This window comes from Triticum dicoccoides, chromosome 4B, assembly GCF_002162155.2.
Source record: "Triticum dicoccoides isolate Atlit2015 ecotype Zavitan chromosome 4B, WEW_v2.0, whole genome shotgun sequence".
Taxonomy (NCBI): domain Eukaryota; kingdom Viridiplantae; phylum Streptophyta; class Magnoliopsida; order Poales; family Poaceae; genus Triticum; species Triticum dicoccoides.
In genome coordinates this window covers 30,926,898-30,944,224 of record NC_041387.1, presented here as the reverse complement: position 1 = coordinate 30,944,224, position 17,327 = coordinate 30,926,898, and the positions used below count along the sequence as shown (strand labels likewise).

General features: G+C 47.7%; 2 protein-coding genes across 2 annotated transcripts; one reads left to right on the top strand and one right to left on the bottom strand.

Annotated features, from left to right (window-relative positions):
- Positions 1–10,222: 10,222 nt before the first annotated feature.
- Positions 10,223–11,408, top strand: LOC119294794 (peptidyl-prolyl cis-trans isomerase FKBP17-2, chloroplastic-like). The gene is made up of 3 exons (XM_037573057.1): positions 10,223–10,674; positions 10,758–10,802; positions 10,864–11,408. Exons 1-3 carry the CDS (start codon positions 10,313–10,315, stop codon positions 11,222–11,224), a joined length of 768 nt encoding a protein of 255 aa, XP_037428954.1. The 5' UTR covers positions 10,223–10,312; the 3' UTR covers positions 11,225–11,408.
- A 42-nt stretch (positions 11,409–11,450) lies between these two features.
- Positions 11,451–16,275, bottom strand: LOC119294793. Its single transcript, XM_037573055.1, has 9 exons — positions 15,929–16,275; positions 15,729–15,798; positions 15,138–15,205; positions 13,901–13,962; positions 13,644–13,725; positions 13,312–13,545; positions 12,109–12,237; positions 11,946–12,007; positions 11,451–11,843 (listed from the first exon to the last, which is right to left on the bottom strand). The coding sequence occupies exons 1-9, from the start codon at positions 15,977–15,979 to the stop codon at positions 11,726–11,728; spliced, it is 876 nt and encodes a 291-aa protein (XP_037428952.1). The 5' UTR covers positions 15,980–16,275; the 3' UTR covers positions 11,451–11,725.
- Positions 16,276–17,327: the final 1,052 nt, after the last annotated feature.

Here is a 17,327-nt window from a genome sequence, read left to right as displayed (position 1 = left end):
TTCCAACACATATCGTCAACTCACCTTTAGCTAGTCTCCGTTTATTCCGTAGCCTTTTGTTTCGAGTTACTAACACTTAGCAACCGAACCGGTATCTAATACCCTGGTGCTACTAGGAGTACTAGCAAAGTACACATTAACACAATGTATATCCAATATACTTCTATCGACCTTGCCAGCCTTCTTATCTACCAAGTATCTAGGGTAATTCTGCTCTAGTGGTTGTTCCCCTTATTACAGAAGCACTTAGTCTCGGGTTTGGGTTTTACCTTGGGTTTCTTCACTAGAGCAGCAGCTAATTTGCCGTTTCATGAAGTATCCCTTCTTGCCCTTGCCCTTCTTGAAACTAGTGGTTTCACCAACCATCAACAATTGATGCTCCTTCTTGATTTCTACTTTCGCGGTGTCAAACATCGCGAATACCTCAAGGATCATCATATCTATCCTTGATATGTTATAGTTCATCACGAAGCTCTAACAGCTTGGTGGCAATGACTTTGGAGAACCATCACTGTCTTATCTGGAAGATCAACTCCCACTCGATTCAAATGATTGTTGTACTCAGACAATCTGAGCACAAGCTCAACAATTGAGCTTTTCTCCTTAGTTTGCAGGTTAAGAAAGTCATCGGAGGTCTTATACCTCTTGACATGGGAACGAGCCTGAAATCCCAATTTCAGCCCTCAAAACATCTCATATGTTTCGCGATGTTTCAAAAACGTCTTTGGTGCCTCAACTCTAAACCGTTTAACTGAACTATCACGTAGTTATCAAAACGTGTATGTCCGATGTTCGCAACATCCACAGACGACGTTTGGGGTTCAGCACACTGAGCGGTGCATTAAGGACATAAGCTTTCTACTGTCCGCATAATCGCTACTATCAACTTTCAACTATATTTTCTCTAGGAACATATCTAAACAGTAGAACTATAGCGTGAGCTACGACATAATTTGCAAAAACCTTTTGACTATGTTCAGTATAATTAAGTTCATCTTATGAACTCCCACTTAGATAGACATCCCTCTAGTCATCTAAGTGATTACATGATCCGAGTCAAACTAGGCCGTGTCCGATCATCACGTGAGACGGACTAGTCATCATCGGTGAACATCTTCATGTTGATCGTATCTTCTATACGACTCATGTTCGACCTTTCGGTCTCCGTGTTCCGAGGCCATGTCTGTACATGCTAGGCTCGTCAAGTTAACCCTAAGTGTTTCGCCTGTGTAAATCTGTCTTACACCCGTTGTATGTGAACGTTAGAATCTAACACCCGATCATCACGTGGTGCTTCGAAACACGAACTGTCGCAACGGTGCACAGTTAGGGGAGAACACTTCTTGAAATTGTTGTAAGGGATCATCTTATTTACTACCGTCGTTCTAAGAAAATAAGATGTATAAACATGATAAACATCACATGCAATCAAATAGTGACATGATATGGCCATCATCACTTTGCTCCTTTTGATCTCCATCTTCGGGGCTCCATGATCATCATCGTCACCGGCATGACACCATGATCTCCATCATCATGATCTCCATCATCGTGTCTTCATGAAGTTGCCTCACCAACTATTACTTCTACTACTATGGCTAACGGTTAGCAATAAAGTAAAGTAATTACATGACGTTTAAGTTGACACGCAGGTCACAAATAAATAAAGACAACTCCTATGGCTCCTGCCGGTTGTCATACTCATCGACATGCAAGTCGTGATTCCTATTACAAGAACATGATCAATCTCATACATCACATATATCATTCATCACATCCTTTTTTGGCCATATCACATCACATAGCATACCCTGCAAAAACAAGTTAGACGTCCTCTAATTGTTGTTTGCATGTTTTACGTGGCTGCTATGGGTTTCTAGCAAGAACGTTTCTTACCTACGCATGAACCACAACGTGATATGCCAATTGCTATTTACCCTTCATAAGGACCCTTTTCATCGAATCCGATCCGACTAAAGTGGGAGAGACAGACACCCACCAGCCACCTTATGCAACTAGTGCATGTTTGTCGGTGGAACCGGTCTCACGTAAGCGTACGTGTAAGGTTGGTCCGGGCCGCTTCATCCCACGATGCCGCCGAATCAAGATAAGACTAGTAACGGCAAGCATATTGAACAATATCGACGCCCACAACTACTTTGTGTTCTACTCGTGCAAAGAATCTACGCAATAGACCTAGCTCATGATGCCACTGTTGGGGAACGTAGCAGAAATTCAAAAAAATTCCTACGTAACACCAAGATCTATCTATGGAGAGACCAGCAACGAGTAGAAAGGGGAGTGCATCTACATACCCTTGTAGATCGCTAAGCGGAAGCGTTCAAGTGAACGGGGTTGATGGAGTCGTACTCGTCGTGATTCAGATCACCGATGATCCTAGTGCCGAACGGACAGCACCTCCGCGTTCAACACACGTACAGCTCGACGATGTCTCCCACGCCTTGATCCAGCAAGGAGAGAGAGAGGTTGAGGAAGACTCCATCCAGCAGCAGCACAACGGCGTGGTGGTGATGGAGGAGCGTGGCAATCCTGCAGGGCTTCGCCAAGCGCCTACGGGAGAGGAGGAGGTGTCACGGGAGGGAGGGAGGCGCCAAGGGCTCAGGTATGGATGCCCTCCCTCCCCTCCACTATATATAGGGGCAGGGGAGAGGGGGGAGGCGCAGCCTTGCCCCCTACTCCAAGAAAGGGGTGCGGCTAAGGAGGGGGAAGGAGTCCATCCTCCCCAAGGCACCTCGGAGGTGCCTTCCCCCTTTAGGACTCTCCCCTTTTTCCTTTATCTTGGCGCATGGGCCTCTAGGGGCTGGTGCCCTTGGCCCATGAAGGCCAAGGCGCACCCCCTACAGCCCATGTGGCCCCCGGGGCAGGTGGCCCCACCCGGTGGGCCCCCGGGACCCTTCCGGTGGTCCCGGTACAATACCGATGACCCCGAAACTTGTCCCGATGGCCGAAACAGGACTTCCTATATATAAATCTTTACCTCCGGACCATTCCGGAACTCCTCGTGACGTCCGGGATCTCATCCGGGACTCCGAACAACATTCGGTAACCACATACAAGCTTCCTTTATAACCCTAGCGTCATCGAACCTTAAGTGTGTAGACCCTACGGGTTCGGGAGACATGTAGTCATGACCGAGATGTTCTCCGGTCAATAACTAACAGCGGGATCTGGATACCCATGTTGGCTCCCACATGTTCCACGATGATCTCATCGGATGAACCACGATGTCAAGGACTCAATCAATCCCGTATACAATTCCCTTTGTCTAGCGGTATGGTACTTGCCCGAGATTCGATCGTCGGTATACCGATACCTTGTTCAATCTCGTTACCGGCAAGTCTCTTTACTCGTTCCGTAACACATCATCCCGTGATCAACCCCTTGGTCACATTGTGCACATTATGACGATGTCCTACCGAGTGGGCCCGGAGATACCTCTCCGTTTACACGGAGTGACAAAATCCCAATCTCGATTCGTGCCAACCCAACAGACACTTTCAGAGATACCCGTAGTGTACCTTTATAGCCACCCAGTTACGTTGTGACGTTTGGCACACCCAAAGCACTCCTACGGTATCCGGGAGTTGCACAATCTCATGGTCTAAGGAAATGATACTTGACATTAGAAAAGCTTTAGCATACGAACTACATGATCTTGTGCTAGGCTTAGGATTGGGTCTTGTCCATCACATCATTCTCCTAATGATGTGATCCCGTTATCAACGACATCCAATGTCCATGGTCAGGAAACCGTAACCATCTATTGATTAACGAGCTAGTCAACTAGAGGCTTACTAGGGACATGGTGTTGTCTATGTATCCACACATGTATCTGAGTTTCCTATCAATACAATTCTAGCATGGATAATAAACGATTATCATGAACAAGGAAATATAATAATAATCAATTTATTATTGCCTCTAGGGCATATTTCCAACATCCAGATCCTCTTCCAGGACTGGTCAGGGCTTCTCACAAGGTTGCCAGCCATCATGTCGCTGCTCCCTGGTACCCCGCCCTGATCTTCCTTCTCGGTCTAGACCTGAAGCTTGTACGCACTCCGGACGGAGTGGTTGCCTTTCTTATCGTAATGCCAAGCCCTGAAGTCATCCACCCCCTCCCGTAACGGGATTTTGAGGATATGGTTGGCATCGTCCGGCCAAAAGGTCGCCTTAACCAGGTCCTCGTCCCAAACCCCCGTGAGAGGGTTGATAAGTTCATTGACCGAGTTAACAGGCTATGCCCCCTTGGCGTGATGATTTGGCGAGACCAGGTCCGGGGTATCCAAGGATCAGACCATATGTTCACGTTGGTGCCGTCCCCGATTCTCCATATGTAGCCCTTTTTGATCAACTCCAGGCCCGTCAAGATGCTACGCCACGTATATGATATGCCGTCTCTTGGCACCGCTTCCAGGAGCTCGCAATTAGGGAAGTATCGGGCTTTGAGGATTCTGCCACACAAACTATCCGGGTTTTGGAGAAGGCGCCAGCCTTGGCGTGAGAGCATAGCGATATTGAAGTTGTGCATGTCTCGAAACCATAAACCTCCCTCCGCTTTTGGTTTTGTCAGAGTGTCCCAACTGAGCCAATGCATTGTATTCTCCTTATCCTGATGACTCCACCAAAATCTCCCAATGAGTGTGTTTAGCTCTTGGCAAAAAGTCTTAGTAAGATCAAAGCACGACATGGGGAAGGTCGGAATCGCCTGCGCCACGGATTTCACCAGGGTTTCTTTGCCACTCTTCGCTAGCAGCCTTTCTTGCCATCCATGAACTCGCCCACAAAGGCTTCTCTTGATGTACGCAAAGGTGCGACAGCGGGACCGCGCAACGTGGACAGGAAGCCCAAGATAGCGATCCTTCCAATCCTCACTGGTAATCTGAACCTCGGCCTTAACTTGAGCCTTCATGGCCACATCAGTGTTGGGTGAAAACATGATGGCCAATTTTTCATGGTTGATGCATTGACCTGAGCAATTCTCATACAACTGTAGGATCTCATGTAGGGCAGCGACCTCTTCCTGCTTTGCCTTCAGAAAAATCATCGAGTCATCGGCGAACAAAAGATGTGAGACATTGGGTGCGTTTTGGCAGATCTTGACGCCACTGATCCTCCCCTGCTCCTCAGCTTCATGCAATAACACGGACAATCCTTCGGCACAAATAACAAAGAGGTAAGGGGAGAGGGGATCCCCCTGCCTCAGCCCTCGAGTTGGCACAAATTATTCTGTTAACACTCCATTCACTTTGATTTGGTATCGGACCGTTGTGACACATTTCATGATGAGTTCTACCCATCGTCTGCGGAAGCCAAGTTTGGACAGCATTGCCTCAAGGAATCTCCACTCCACACGATCGTATGCCTTGCTCATGTCCGCTTTGATCGCAGCCACCCCTTCCTTCCCATTTTTCTTGTGCCTAAGAAAGTGAGAAGCTTCATATGCTATTAACACGTTATCTGTAATCAACCTTCCGGGTATGAACGCACTCTGGTTCTCTGAAATGATTTCTGGGAGCACCACCTTGAGCCTATTTGCCAACATTTTGGAAACCAACTTGTACAAAACGTTGCACAAGCTTATCGGGCGAAGATCTTTGATTCTGTTTGGGTCTTTAACCTTGGGTATTAGAAGCACCACTGTATCATTCCATCCCTCCGGAATTGCCCCACCGTTCAAGACCGCAAGCACTTCCTCCACAATATAATCGCCCATAAAATGCCAGTGCTTCTTGAATACTATCGATGGCATGCCATCCGGACTCGGGGCTTTCAGATCACCAATGTGATATAGGGCCGCTTTCACTTCCTCCCGCGTGAATTCTGCATCGAGTACATTGAGCATAGCAACAGTAACTCTTGGTTGCACTTTGGCAGTAAGTTCATCAACATGAGTACCGGCTGTAGAAGTGAATAATTCCTGAAAATATGCACACACATAGTTAGTTAAATCCTTCTCCTCTACTATCGACCCATCCTCCCTTCTTAGCTCCTTAATCTTGTTTGCTTTCTTGCGCACCAAAGCCATGAGATGGAAAAACCGAGTGTTTCTATCTCCCTCCAGTAACCACCACACATGCGCTCTTTGCTTCCACATAGTATTCTTCTTCTCCTCAGCATCTTAGCCTTGCTTCCTCCTCTATCTTCTCTTGCGACACTACTTCCTTCATACACCGCTCCAAGTCTGTTTTTTCCTTTCTTAACCTCCCTTCCACTGCTCCAACTACTTCCTTGTCCCACACCTTCATCTTCCCCGCTATCTCCTTCAATGCATGAGCTACGCCACCTTGTCTCCCCTCCCAGCTCCTCTCCCAAGCTTCTCGGATCACCTCTTCACATCCTTCCTCTTGTAGCCATCTCGCCTCAAACCGAAATCCTCTATCTCCTCCCTTCCAACTCCTTTCGAGGCCCATCATGCTGACAATAATAGGCCGATAATCCGAGTGGCGAGGCGCCCCATTCACCACTGCATGCTCCGGGAACTTTGTACTCCACGCCGCGTTAGCAGTGGCTCTATCAAGTCTCTCATAGATATACGTGCTCAACTCCTTGCTATGATTCCGCCACGTGTAAATGTCCCCCTCAAAACCCAAATCCGCCAACTTGCAAACCTCCAACGCCTCCCTAAATCCTCCCATCATTCCCTGTGATCGTTCGGCGCCCCCCACCTTCTCAATCCCGGAGAGAATTTCATTAAAGTCACCCAAACACAACCATGGCGACCATGTTGATGTTGTTGCTTGAGTAGCTTGAGTGTTCTCCATGTCTCCTTCTTCCTCTCCTTTGCCGACTCCCCATATATCCCAGTCATGCGCCAAACTGAACCATCTTCCTCCGTGATATCAACATCTATGTGCCTCCGCCCATAAGACCATAGTGACACATCCATCCCTCTCTTCCAAAACAATGCCACACCACGGCTTCTACCCACCGGATTCCAAGCTGTCATGTTCGTCAAACCGAGTGTCCACCGAAACCTGTCCAATTCCTTCTCCGTCAGCCTTGTCTCCGCCAAAAAGAGCACAACGGGATCCTCCACTCTCCCCAATTCGAGGAGCGAACGAACTGTCGGGCCGTCCCCGAGCCCCCGGCAGTTCCAACTGATAAGTTTCATTGTGTCCGGCGGGGCTGCTCCGACAGCCCGGCCGATATCTGGTTTGTGTTGATACTCTCTTACTTCCTCCCCTCGCTGACCCCTGACACGTCCACCTCCATCAGCCGCCCCCTTTTGGCTTCCTCCTCCGGCCCCGCAACCACTCCATCCACCCCATCATGGCTCCTCTTGCTCCCAGCTATTTTCTCCAAAAACTCTGTCCCTGTGCTCGCTCCTTGTCCTCACTTCTAGGAATCCGATGGAATTTGGCTGGTTTATAGATGTTGGCTTTGTCAACCGAACCCTTGCCACCTCCTGGCTGTGCGAGCTCCGGAGCTAGCCCTAGTTGATCATTCTTCCCTGGTATTATTTCAGCAGGCGTAACATTCTTAGTCAACACTCCTCCATCAGTCACGCTAGGCTCCTGCCTTCCTTGCACTACTTCTTGAGCCTGAGCAGTGTTGTCCCTCATCGGTGATTTCCTTTGCTCCGTTGGTTCATCCATAACAAGCTTTTTTGGGTTCCCTCCGCGTGGTGGCTCATACTTCAGAAGCTTAACTAGGCTCATTACTTCTTCCTCCCCCTCTAATCTTCCTCCTTTCTTGCCCTTATTTAGCTCATCCCCCTTTCTCCAGCTCAAACTATCACTTCCACTTCCGCTGCCCGTCCTGCCACTCGACCGTCCAATACCATAAAACCTGCTACCTCCTGAATTGTCTCCTTTCCCCCTCCAAGTACGTTCTTCCTCATAACTGAATCTCCTTCTACCAATATCCGCTCGCAACCACGGACCAAACTGGGCTTTCTCTCCTTTGCTGAGCTTGGTAGCGCACTCCTTTGCAACATGGCCAATGAGACCGCAGGTATAGCAAAAATCGGGGAGGAACTCATATTCGAACCGGCACAAGAACCCCTCCGTATCCTCTTCTTCCTTCCCGTCTATGTTCATCTTCTTCTTTCTCTCCTCCCCTTCTCTGGCCTCATCATCATCTAGGGTAAAGCCCCTCATTATTGGTTTGTTGATCTTCATTCTGATCTTTACCCTTAGGAACTTGCCAATAGCTTTAATGTCCACACCCGCATCCACCTCCACAAACCTCCCAAACGATATTGCCAATCTCTTCTGCTGAATCCTCGTGCATCATGCCCAAGGGCAGGTTGAAAATTCTTACCCATATTGGAATCTCATCGAAGTCACAATCCTCAATTCTTTTTGCTGGATCATAGTCCTCCACCACTACCAACTCCTTGTCAAACATCCAAGGTCCATCCTCTAGAGTTCCTCTTTCCTGATTCTTGTTTGAAGATAAAAACGAATATATTGTCTCCTGCCTCCCTGCAATCGATCCCCTTTATTGGGCACCAAACCCTTCCCAGAGAAAGGCTAATCGCGTCAGGATGTGCCGGCTTCTCCGAAACCACCCTTCCCACTGCCTGGAACTCCACCGCCTTACCCTTCTCCTTCCCCGCTGACCGGATTCTGACCCCCTTCCTCTCCTCCTCAGACAGCTTCAGACTCCTCATCATACCCGCAACGCCCTCCATCGTCCCCCTGTACCTCTCCGCCCAAGTTCTTCCTGCCTAGGGTTTTAGTGTTTTACGACCGTGCGCCCTAGGAAGCACACAGAAGGCTGAGATGTGGATTGGTTTGCGACGAGGCTCGATGGGAACGGATTAGCGAGAGAGAGCGAGCAGCTCCCAGAGAGAAATGATCGATCAGGAACGAAGGCGGGGCGGCGCCGCGGTCCCGAACCCTAATCGCCCCGTAATCGCCGGAGGGATACCGAACCGTCACCCTAGGGACGGACAATAATCAATAGCTCCAACATCATTGTCCACAAGACTGGTCACCACCAATCAGCGAACGGACACAGTGTGGGTCAGCGTCGAAAATGTCCTAAGTGTATAAAAAATGTATAAAGTAAGCATTGCGGTGTTTTGGTACTCGGGCTGCATGGAGCCCTTTTTAAAGAACATTAAAAAATAACATGTCGATGTTTAAAGAAAAATCCACATTGACATGTGGATGAATACTACACATGTGTAAAAATTCATGAGAAAATACATTGATTCATGAGCTAGACAAAATAGTGGCTATCGTTGGTTTTATATACTCCCTCCTCTCCAAAATCTTAGGCGTCTAAGCGTTTTCAAAAAAATTCAATATCTAAGGCATGTTAGCACTCAACTCCCGATATTCTCTCTTGCACAGAGAGTGTAAGCTAACCATCGCTAATTTTGGATCAGGCAACCATGTTTGTTAAAGGATATCTCGGAGGAAACTTTCTGTAACTATGGCTCAGTAATTTGCAACCAGAGTTGCGTTATTTTCCGTGTCAAAAGCTTCCACGCCCTACGTAATGGGAAGGAGGGAGTAGTAAAGAGTACACATACTGTTCACGTCACTGTTTTCATTCTCAGCAATTTATCTTTTTGTGTAGCTCTCGTGTCAATGCATTTCATCACGAAAATTTGTGAGTATGCCGTGTGCATCCATATGATAATGTGGATTTTTTTCTCTTAATTTTTAAAGCATTGAAACATTTATTTTGATTTTTTCAGAAAAAAACGAGCTCCAAAACGAATTTCTGGGCCACGCCTGAGCCCCAGGCCCAGTTTCGCCCCTGATCTCGTGTCAATGCATTTCATCATGAAAATTTGTGAGTACGCCGTGTGCATCCATATGATAATGTGGATTTTTTTTTCTTCTCTGAATTTTGAAAGCATTGAAACATTTATTTTGATTTTTTCAGAAAAAAACGAGCTCCAAAACGAATTTCTGGGCCACGCCTGAGCCCCAGGCCCAGTTTCGCCCCTGATCTCGTGTCAATGCATTTCATCATGAAAATTTGTGAGTACGCCGTGTGCATCCATATGATAATGTGGATTTTTTTTTCTTCTCTGAATTTTGAAAGCATTGAAACATTTATTTTGATTTTTTTCAGAAAAACGAGCTCCAAAACATATTTCTGTAGCAAGGAGATAATCGGATAAGCCTCTCGAGCTGCCAAAAATATCGGATAAGCCGGCGCGCGCGTGTGTGGCCACATTTCGGTCCAAGAAACCGCAGAAAAGCACAGCCAAAAAAATCTCAAAAACGTAGCGAACAAAAAGTTTAGCCAAATAATATCCGGTTCCATCCTCCTTCCAGCTGCTCTGCTCTGCTCACCGTACGAATCGTGCCGGTGTCCGCCCGCCATGGCCACTTTCTTGGGAAGCTCCCCGGCCTTCCTCGCCCGCCCCGCCGCCAAGCCGCACGTCTCGTGCGCGCCGCCCTCGCGCCCGCCCAGCGCCCAGCCGCCGTCCGACCAGCCCCCACCGCCACCACAGCAGCAGCAGCAGCAAGAGCCCATGCAGGCGCAGGCGGCACCGGCGAGGGCGCCGGCGCCCAAGCGCGCGGCGACGACGTCGGCCGACTCGACGGACTGGGTCGCGTCGTCGCTGACCCGGCGGTTCGGCATCGGCGCCGGGCTGGCGTGGGTCGGCTTCCTGGCCTTCGGCGTCGTGTCGGAGCAGCTCAAGACCCGCCTCGAGGTCGCGCAGCAGCAGGCCAACACCAAGTCAGCCGCCGACCTCGGCCCCTCACCTCCATTAATAACCATCCTCCATGCTCTCGTCACCCATGTGTGTCTCCTTCTCGCAGGGATGTGGAGGAGGAGCAGGAGGTCGTCCTGCCCAACGGAATCCGGTAAGCTCATTCTTGGGTAGCACCGGAGTGAAACCTCACACTGACGGCGACAATGGTTCAGGTACACCGAGATGCGGGTGGGCGGCGGCGACGTGCCGCGGCCGGGCGACCTGGTGGTGATCGACCTGCAGGGGCGGGTGGCCGGCGGCGGCGGCGAGGCGTTCGTGGACACGTTCGGCGACGGGAAGCGGCCGCTGGCGCTCGTCATGGGCTCCAGGCCCTACACCAGGGGGATGTGCGAGGGCATCGAGTACGCGCTGCGGTCCATGCGGAACGGCGGCAAGCGGCGCGTGGTCGTCCCGGCGAGCCTGGGCTTCGGCGAGGACGGCGCCGACTTCGGGAACGATGGCGCGCAGGTGCCCCCCGGGGCGACGCTCGAGTACGTCGTGCAGGTCGACAAGGTGTCCATCGCGCCGGCGTGAGGCCCTCCGGCGAGCCGGACGTCAGTAGATAGATGATCCGCATATGCTGTTTCAGTTTGTGTTGGACAACGCCCCGTGCAGATTCTGTTGCCATGTCAAAGTTCTCTCAGAGCTCAAGAAGCTAATCCTTCTTGCTGTAATCTGAATCCTGATAAATATGAACTCATGCAAGCTTCACAAACCATCGAAGCCCGTTTAGAAATAGAAATTTTAAATGGAGTTCGTGACAAAGAGTAAAATTCCCATAGAAACTAGAGAAAAATTCAGACTTTGGGTACAACATAAAATCAAACTTTTCCACTATTAACACAAGTACACAATATCCCTATTAAAGACAAGTACACAAACTATGCTTTTGAACATCCTCGGAGATAGATACATATGGACAAACTTCACCGTAAACCCTTGAAATCAATGGCAAAAGAATCACCCATCTAGAATAAAAGCGGTACATTACATGTATAATCACTTGTGATCAGAAGAACAATGCACATTCATCACTCAGCTGATGGGGTCGCGTTCCGGTCCGGGGTTGTAGAGGGGCAGCTCCAGGAGGAATGCCACCTTGAACCAATCAGGCAGAGCTCCATACACGACCGGCGGCAATGGGATAAGGGGGCTGCAGAGGAACACAACCGGTACAAACTTCAGTAACCCCTCTGCGACAAAGCAGTGGTTGGGGAGAGATCTGGGAATGACCTGGTAAAAGAATGGTGCTTACCTTGTGGTTTTCTTGTATGTGCGGTATTCCTCGGACCGACCAAAGCGCTTATCAGCAGATGACTGCACGGCGAAATATAGAGGATGAGGTGCATTAGCATTGAGATAAAAGATATACTAGCAAACTAGGGATGGGTTTCGGATGCGCAAGAATAGAGGTTAACCTCAAGAAGTGGGATCCCGCTAACGAAAAGAAGCAAGAGCGTCAGGAAGATGGGTCCCAAGATTACAAGCCATTCAGCTCCTGAGAGAACCGGGGTTGATGCTACAAACACCCCCCACCAAAGGAACATCTGCATCAGATTAAACTGTCAAGTGTATGCCGGGATTTGTTCGACACTCCATATTGAAATGCTCAGAATTTATATCATGAAGGGTTGGGTGGTGCACAAATAAGAAGCAAGTATTTGGACTCTGTAATTATGTAACATTCACTATGCACAGAGGTGGCTATTTGGAATTAGGATTGGAATTATTATCAACAAAAGGTATTCATGATGAAACAATGATAAAGCATGAGAAGGTCAGCAAGCCCTCGCTTTAGCAAATATGGCATATACTTGTTTCTGCAGCAAAAGTTGGTCTAGATTGCTTGCTTGCTCAAGGCTGTGATCAGAGAGACTACAGAAGCGGTTACCTAGCATGTTCTTTTTGACATGTGCAGCTACTATTTCATTATTAAAATACTAAATTTGAACACCACCAATACATGTCTTTTACTTGAAACCTAAGCGTGTGCAGAAAAGTGCCTGCTCTGAATTAATTTGTAAGTTGTAGAATTTTGTCATGTATTTCTCTTTCCTATTATTCTGAGCAATATGTCTCTCTCTTTAGTAATGTCCCTGTCTTAATGTAGGCAGGTGATCACTTTATCTAATATCTGCACTTTACTTCTATTTAAAATATAACTATAAGTCTATAACTACTTTCCCATGAACTAAGGCGGCGAACCCTATTATACAATCATATTAGTTGTAGTGGCGAGTTCTGAAGTTCAAGCTTATTGCAGTGAAACTGTGGAGCTGAAACACAGTTGACAGTTAAATGTCATTAAGCCAACAATGAAACTCAAAATGCCAGTAGTTACCATATTAGGTCTGTTTAATTTGGTATCTCTTTCTTGGAACTGTCTCAGCTTTTCAAACTCTGTCCTCAATCACCGATACCAGGATACGTATCATGTATTTGACTTTAGTGAGGGCAATGTTGTGTGCATCTAGGGAAAGAAGAACCCAAGAATGCAACAGATTTGCTGACCATGAAGGATGATATCATGATAGATCGATTCATAGACGAAGGCAAACTAAATCATGATGGATTTAATAGATGACCTGTATGCAAATAATAATCACGGTAAATAAACTAACCTCCCCAAAGTAATTTGGGTGCCGAGTATAACTCCAAAGGCCCACATTACACCACTTTCCCCTATTGCTTGGAGAGTTCTTGAATTTAAGCTTTTGCTGATCAGCTATAGCTTCCACAGATAGCCCGATGACCCACATTATCCAACCAATGATATCCCGAGCTTCAATAGAAGGGTTTCTGCTACTTGCGTTCACAATAGTAACAGGCAAGCTGACAGTCCAAACCCAGACAGCCTGCCCAAATCAGGATAAAAGTCATGGTGAGGTTCTCTTTAGAAATGCAATGATCATTTAACCAGCTCTAATTGCTTAGCATAAGTTGCAAAAGTTACCTGAAAAGTCCAGAAGACAGCTAATTTTCCCAAGTTACTGCGCATCTCATCAAACCGTTTGTCCTCTCCCCACTGCAAAATCCTAGACACCATCAGGCAAAGCAAAGCATTAGCGACTCACTTTCAAAGGAACAATGTTTTGACTCAGGCAACAGATGTCTTGAAAGATTTTTTCCACAAAAAAGGAGATTCCGCTAGACATAGTCCAGTGGGGGCTATTTGAACTATCAATAGAATATATGTTTTAGATAACATACCTCATTAGTAAAAACACTGCCAAACGAAGTCCCCAGATTATAACAAGCACCGTCAACACGATCTGAAAAAAGGGGTCTATGCTCAGAAATGGACGAACTTCTTAAACAAACAATTGTGATGACATTGCTTCAAAATAATACATGGACATGTCAATTATCCAGTTGGTAACACAGAGGAATACCACTATCCTTTGATAGATAATTTCAAATGAAATAGGTTATCCTTAACGTTTATACTGTCCCAGTCTCTGTATTAACTTCGTGGTTTCTTTGCAACTTGGAAAAACAAACGGGATTTCAATGGAACAGACATATGCCGATGCCGTATTTCTCACTAAATGGGTGTGGATAACCATTGTACCACCTCATGAATACAGTTTCCATCTAGGCTTTGAGAACCATGGTACCATATGTAGGATTTAGTTTTAATGTAACATGTAAGTGGTAAGACGATTCTTTCTGCATTATGAGCATAGGCAGTGCAAAGATTCAGTTATCCTACATTTCTGCAAATACAGTAACATCCATGCCCAAGCTAATTCAACTGCATACCAGGGATGTCAAATCATTTTAAATCTGAACACACATTAAACTCAGGACAACTCTAACGATCTATAGCCAAGGTTCAGACAAACAGCTTGCTGGCCGTGCTTTAGTAACTTGGAGGAGTTGCAACTGCAACAGGCATTTTCACCTAAAAATGGGTAATCGAAGATAGTGCAGCGTTTGGATAAACTATTACTAGGACAGGCATTGCTGTTGAACATATATTTTTAAGTATATTAGTCAAACAGAAATGTGATTCACCATAGAAACATCAACTGTTCTAACAAGTTGGGCAGTTGTCAATCTGCTAGACTTCGCTGGTTTCGTTTAAGCCTCTTTTGATGTTTCCTGGCCTGTAATAAGTATACTGGATATTATGGCTTTGCTCTTCTCCCTCTTAATGCAGAGGGGAGGACGCGCGCGGTTCTTATGTTAGTAGTAGTAGTGGTAGTTGGTTTGAGTAGTCTTGCTCGTCTTTTGTAGTTCAAACTTGCTTTGGTTTCTTTAATGGAAATCGGAAGGGGCGAGCCCTTCTTTTATCAAAAAACAAACAAACAAGTTGAGCAGTGACAAATGACAATGACTAAGCCAATTTTTTAGAACTAAACATTTATACGCAGCTGTATTAAACGTTAACAGCGTCATGTTTACAACAAAAGGGAACTGAGTTCTTACTACTACTAGTATTTACCTGACGGAAGTGCCATGTTCCCTTCAAAGCTGCGGTCAGGACGGCGATTATGACAAAATTTGTACTGCCTGAAAAAAGAAAAGAAATCAGAAATCACTGAAAAGGAAAGGGATGCTATGAATGTCTTCCGCTGCAGAGAAATTTAATACACGCTAGTGCTCAGAGCTTCAGACAAAGGAATTCACCCGAGCACCTATTTCTGAAGAAACTGGTTGCCTCCTAACTAGGATGGACAGGCAGGCAGCATCTAAATTGGCGTGCACAAAAAGATTGCAATCTTGACACACGTACAGCATATATATTAAGATTCCAAGAAACAAAAAACAGAAAGGCTATCAGTAGAAATTGCTATACGTAGGTGATGTGGTGTGAGTCAACCCTGTTCGTCGGATCAATGACAGGCAGATAAATGGCGACAGCAACAATAGATTATAATAGGCTAAGCTACTCTGTAGTCTTAGCCAGACCAGCTTCCCACTGGGCTGAGAAATCGAGCTCATGGACTCCAGTCTTTAACTAGATTCACCCGACAGAAAATAATAACAAGAAGAAAGGAGGAAGGAGAAGAAGAATCAGGAAGTGGAGTGCTACCTGCGAAATCGGTGACCTTGTCGAAGCGGAGGAGGGCTGTGATGATGAAGAACACCAGCTGGTACCCGACCTAGCACCACAACCACCACCAAGAACACCAGAACGGGAACAGTTAGTAAACACGGCGAGTCACAGAGAGACGGAGACGGCGGGTGAGGAGAGGAGAGGAGAGGTCAGAGGAGGCGGCGCGAGAGATTTACGGTGACGAGGGCGGTGAGCGCCAGGAAGTGGGAGTCCAGCACTGTTCCCATCGCCCAACGGCCGTCAGTGGATTTGTTGGCCTGTTTGTTTATCCTCCCCCCTTTCCTTTCTTCGAGAAGAAAAATGAAGTGAGGAGCGAGCACGCGCGCCGGCCGGGCTTTTAACGGGGTCGGGACTGGGTCCGGTCGACGGCGGCGGCGGCGGCGACGCGACCCGGCGGAGCGCGTTGGGAGGGGGAGGAGGTCAGGAGGACTTGTCAGTTGTCACTTGTAGCTGGAGGGTGGACAGGGAGGCGGGCGAATGCGTGCGACCCTGGTGGTGCGAATGCGCGGCTGTGCGAGACGGGACCGTGGTGCGATCGCCTCCGAATGATTGCTTCACGCCCTGTGAGAGACTGCAACTTCACGGGCTCAGCCGGCGACTGTTCTGGTGGTTTGGAGATCCCACGGCTGACGCGCGGTCAACAAGAGAACTAGTCCTAGGTGAACGGGAAATCTCACTTTCACACGCCGTGAGGTTGGAAAAGGGACGATTGTAGCTTAAATTGTGCTAGTAGTGTGGATTGAAACACGATGACCATTTCGAACACGTTGTATCGTGGACAGGAAAATCAAAGCAATGTTTGCTTAAGTTATGCTTTCGGCCCGCTTTATAGACAAAACTATAGTTTTTTAGTACCATTTTGATGTTCACATATTGGCATTGTGAAATGATAGGTAAGCTTGATCACAATTATGCGTCGCTCCGTAGAATTTCTTGATTTTTTTTTTTGAACAATCAACGGGGGGCGATCGCCCACCTGAACATTATTTATTTAATCAAAGGACATGGGTCGGTCAGTACATAGCTCCGCAGAGCTCAATGAGCGGGATAAGGTGGGGAGCTAAGGGTTAGCTACAGACAGCTACGCACCACCGGAGCAACGGGTTACAATCCACACGGGAGGGAGCCCGGACCACCCACAACACAAGATGCTCTTGGATCAAACGCCGCAAGTCAAGGTCAGAGGTATGGATGTTATCGAACACCATCCGGTTCCTGGTCTTCCAGATGACCCAAAGGACACAACACATCGCCGTGCTGAGGAGAGGAGGGCTTAGGGAGGCGTGACATGTAGAGAATACCTGCCAAACACTTTCGACACTGCTATCCATGAGTACACTAGAATGACCGAGGACGCGCGCCCACAGTGGACGTAAACGAGGGCACTCGAGGAAGAGGTGCACGATCGTCTCCGACCGCCCTGGGCAAAAAGGGCAGTCGTCACGCTCGAGGAAGCCGATCCGATGGAGAAACTCCCGCGTACGCGTGTTGCCATGCCGCAGAATCCAGGTGAACACCTTGACCTTAACAGGCATGAACCCATCCCAGTTGAGGCCATGCAGGGGGAGCCCATGC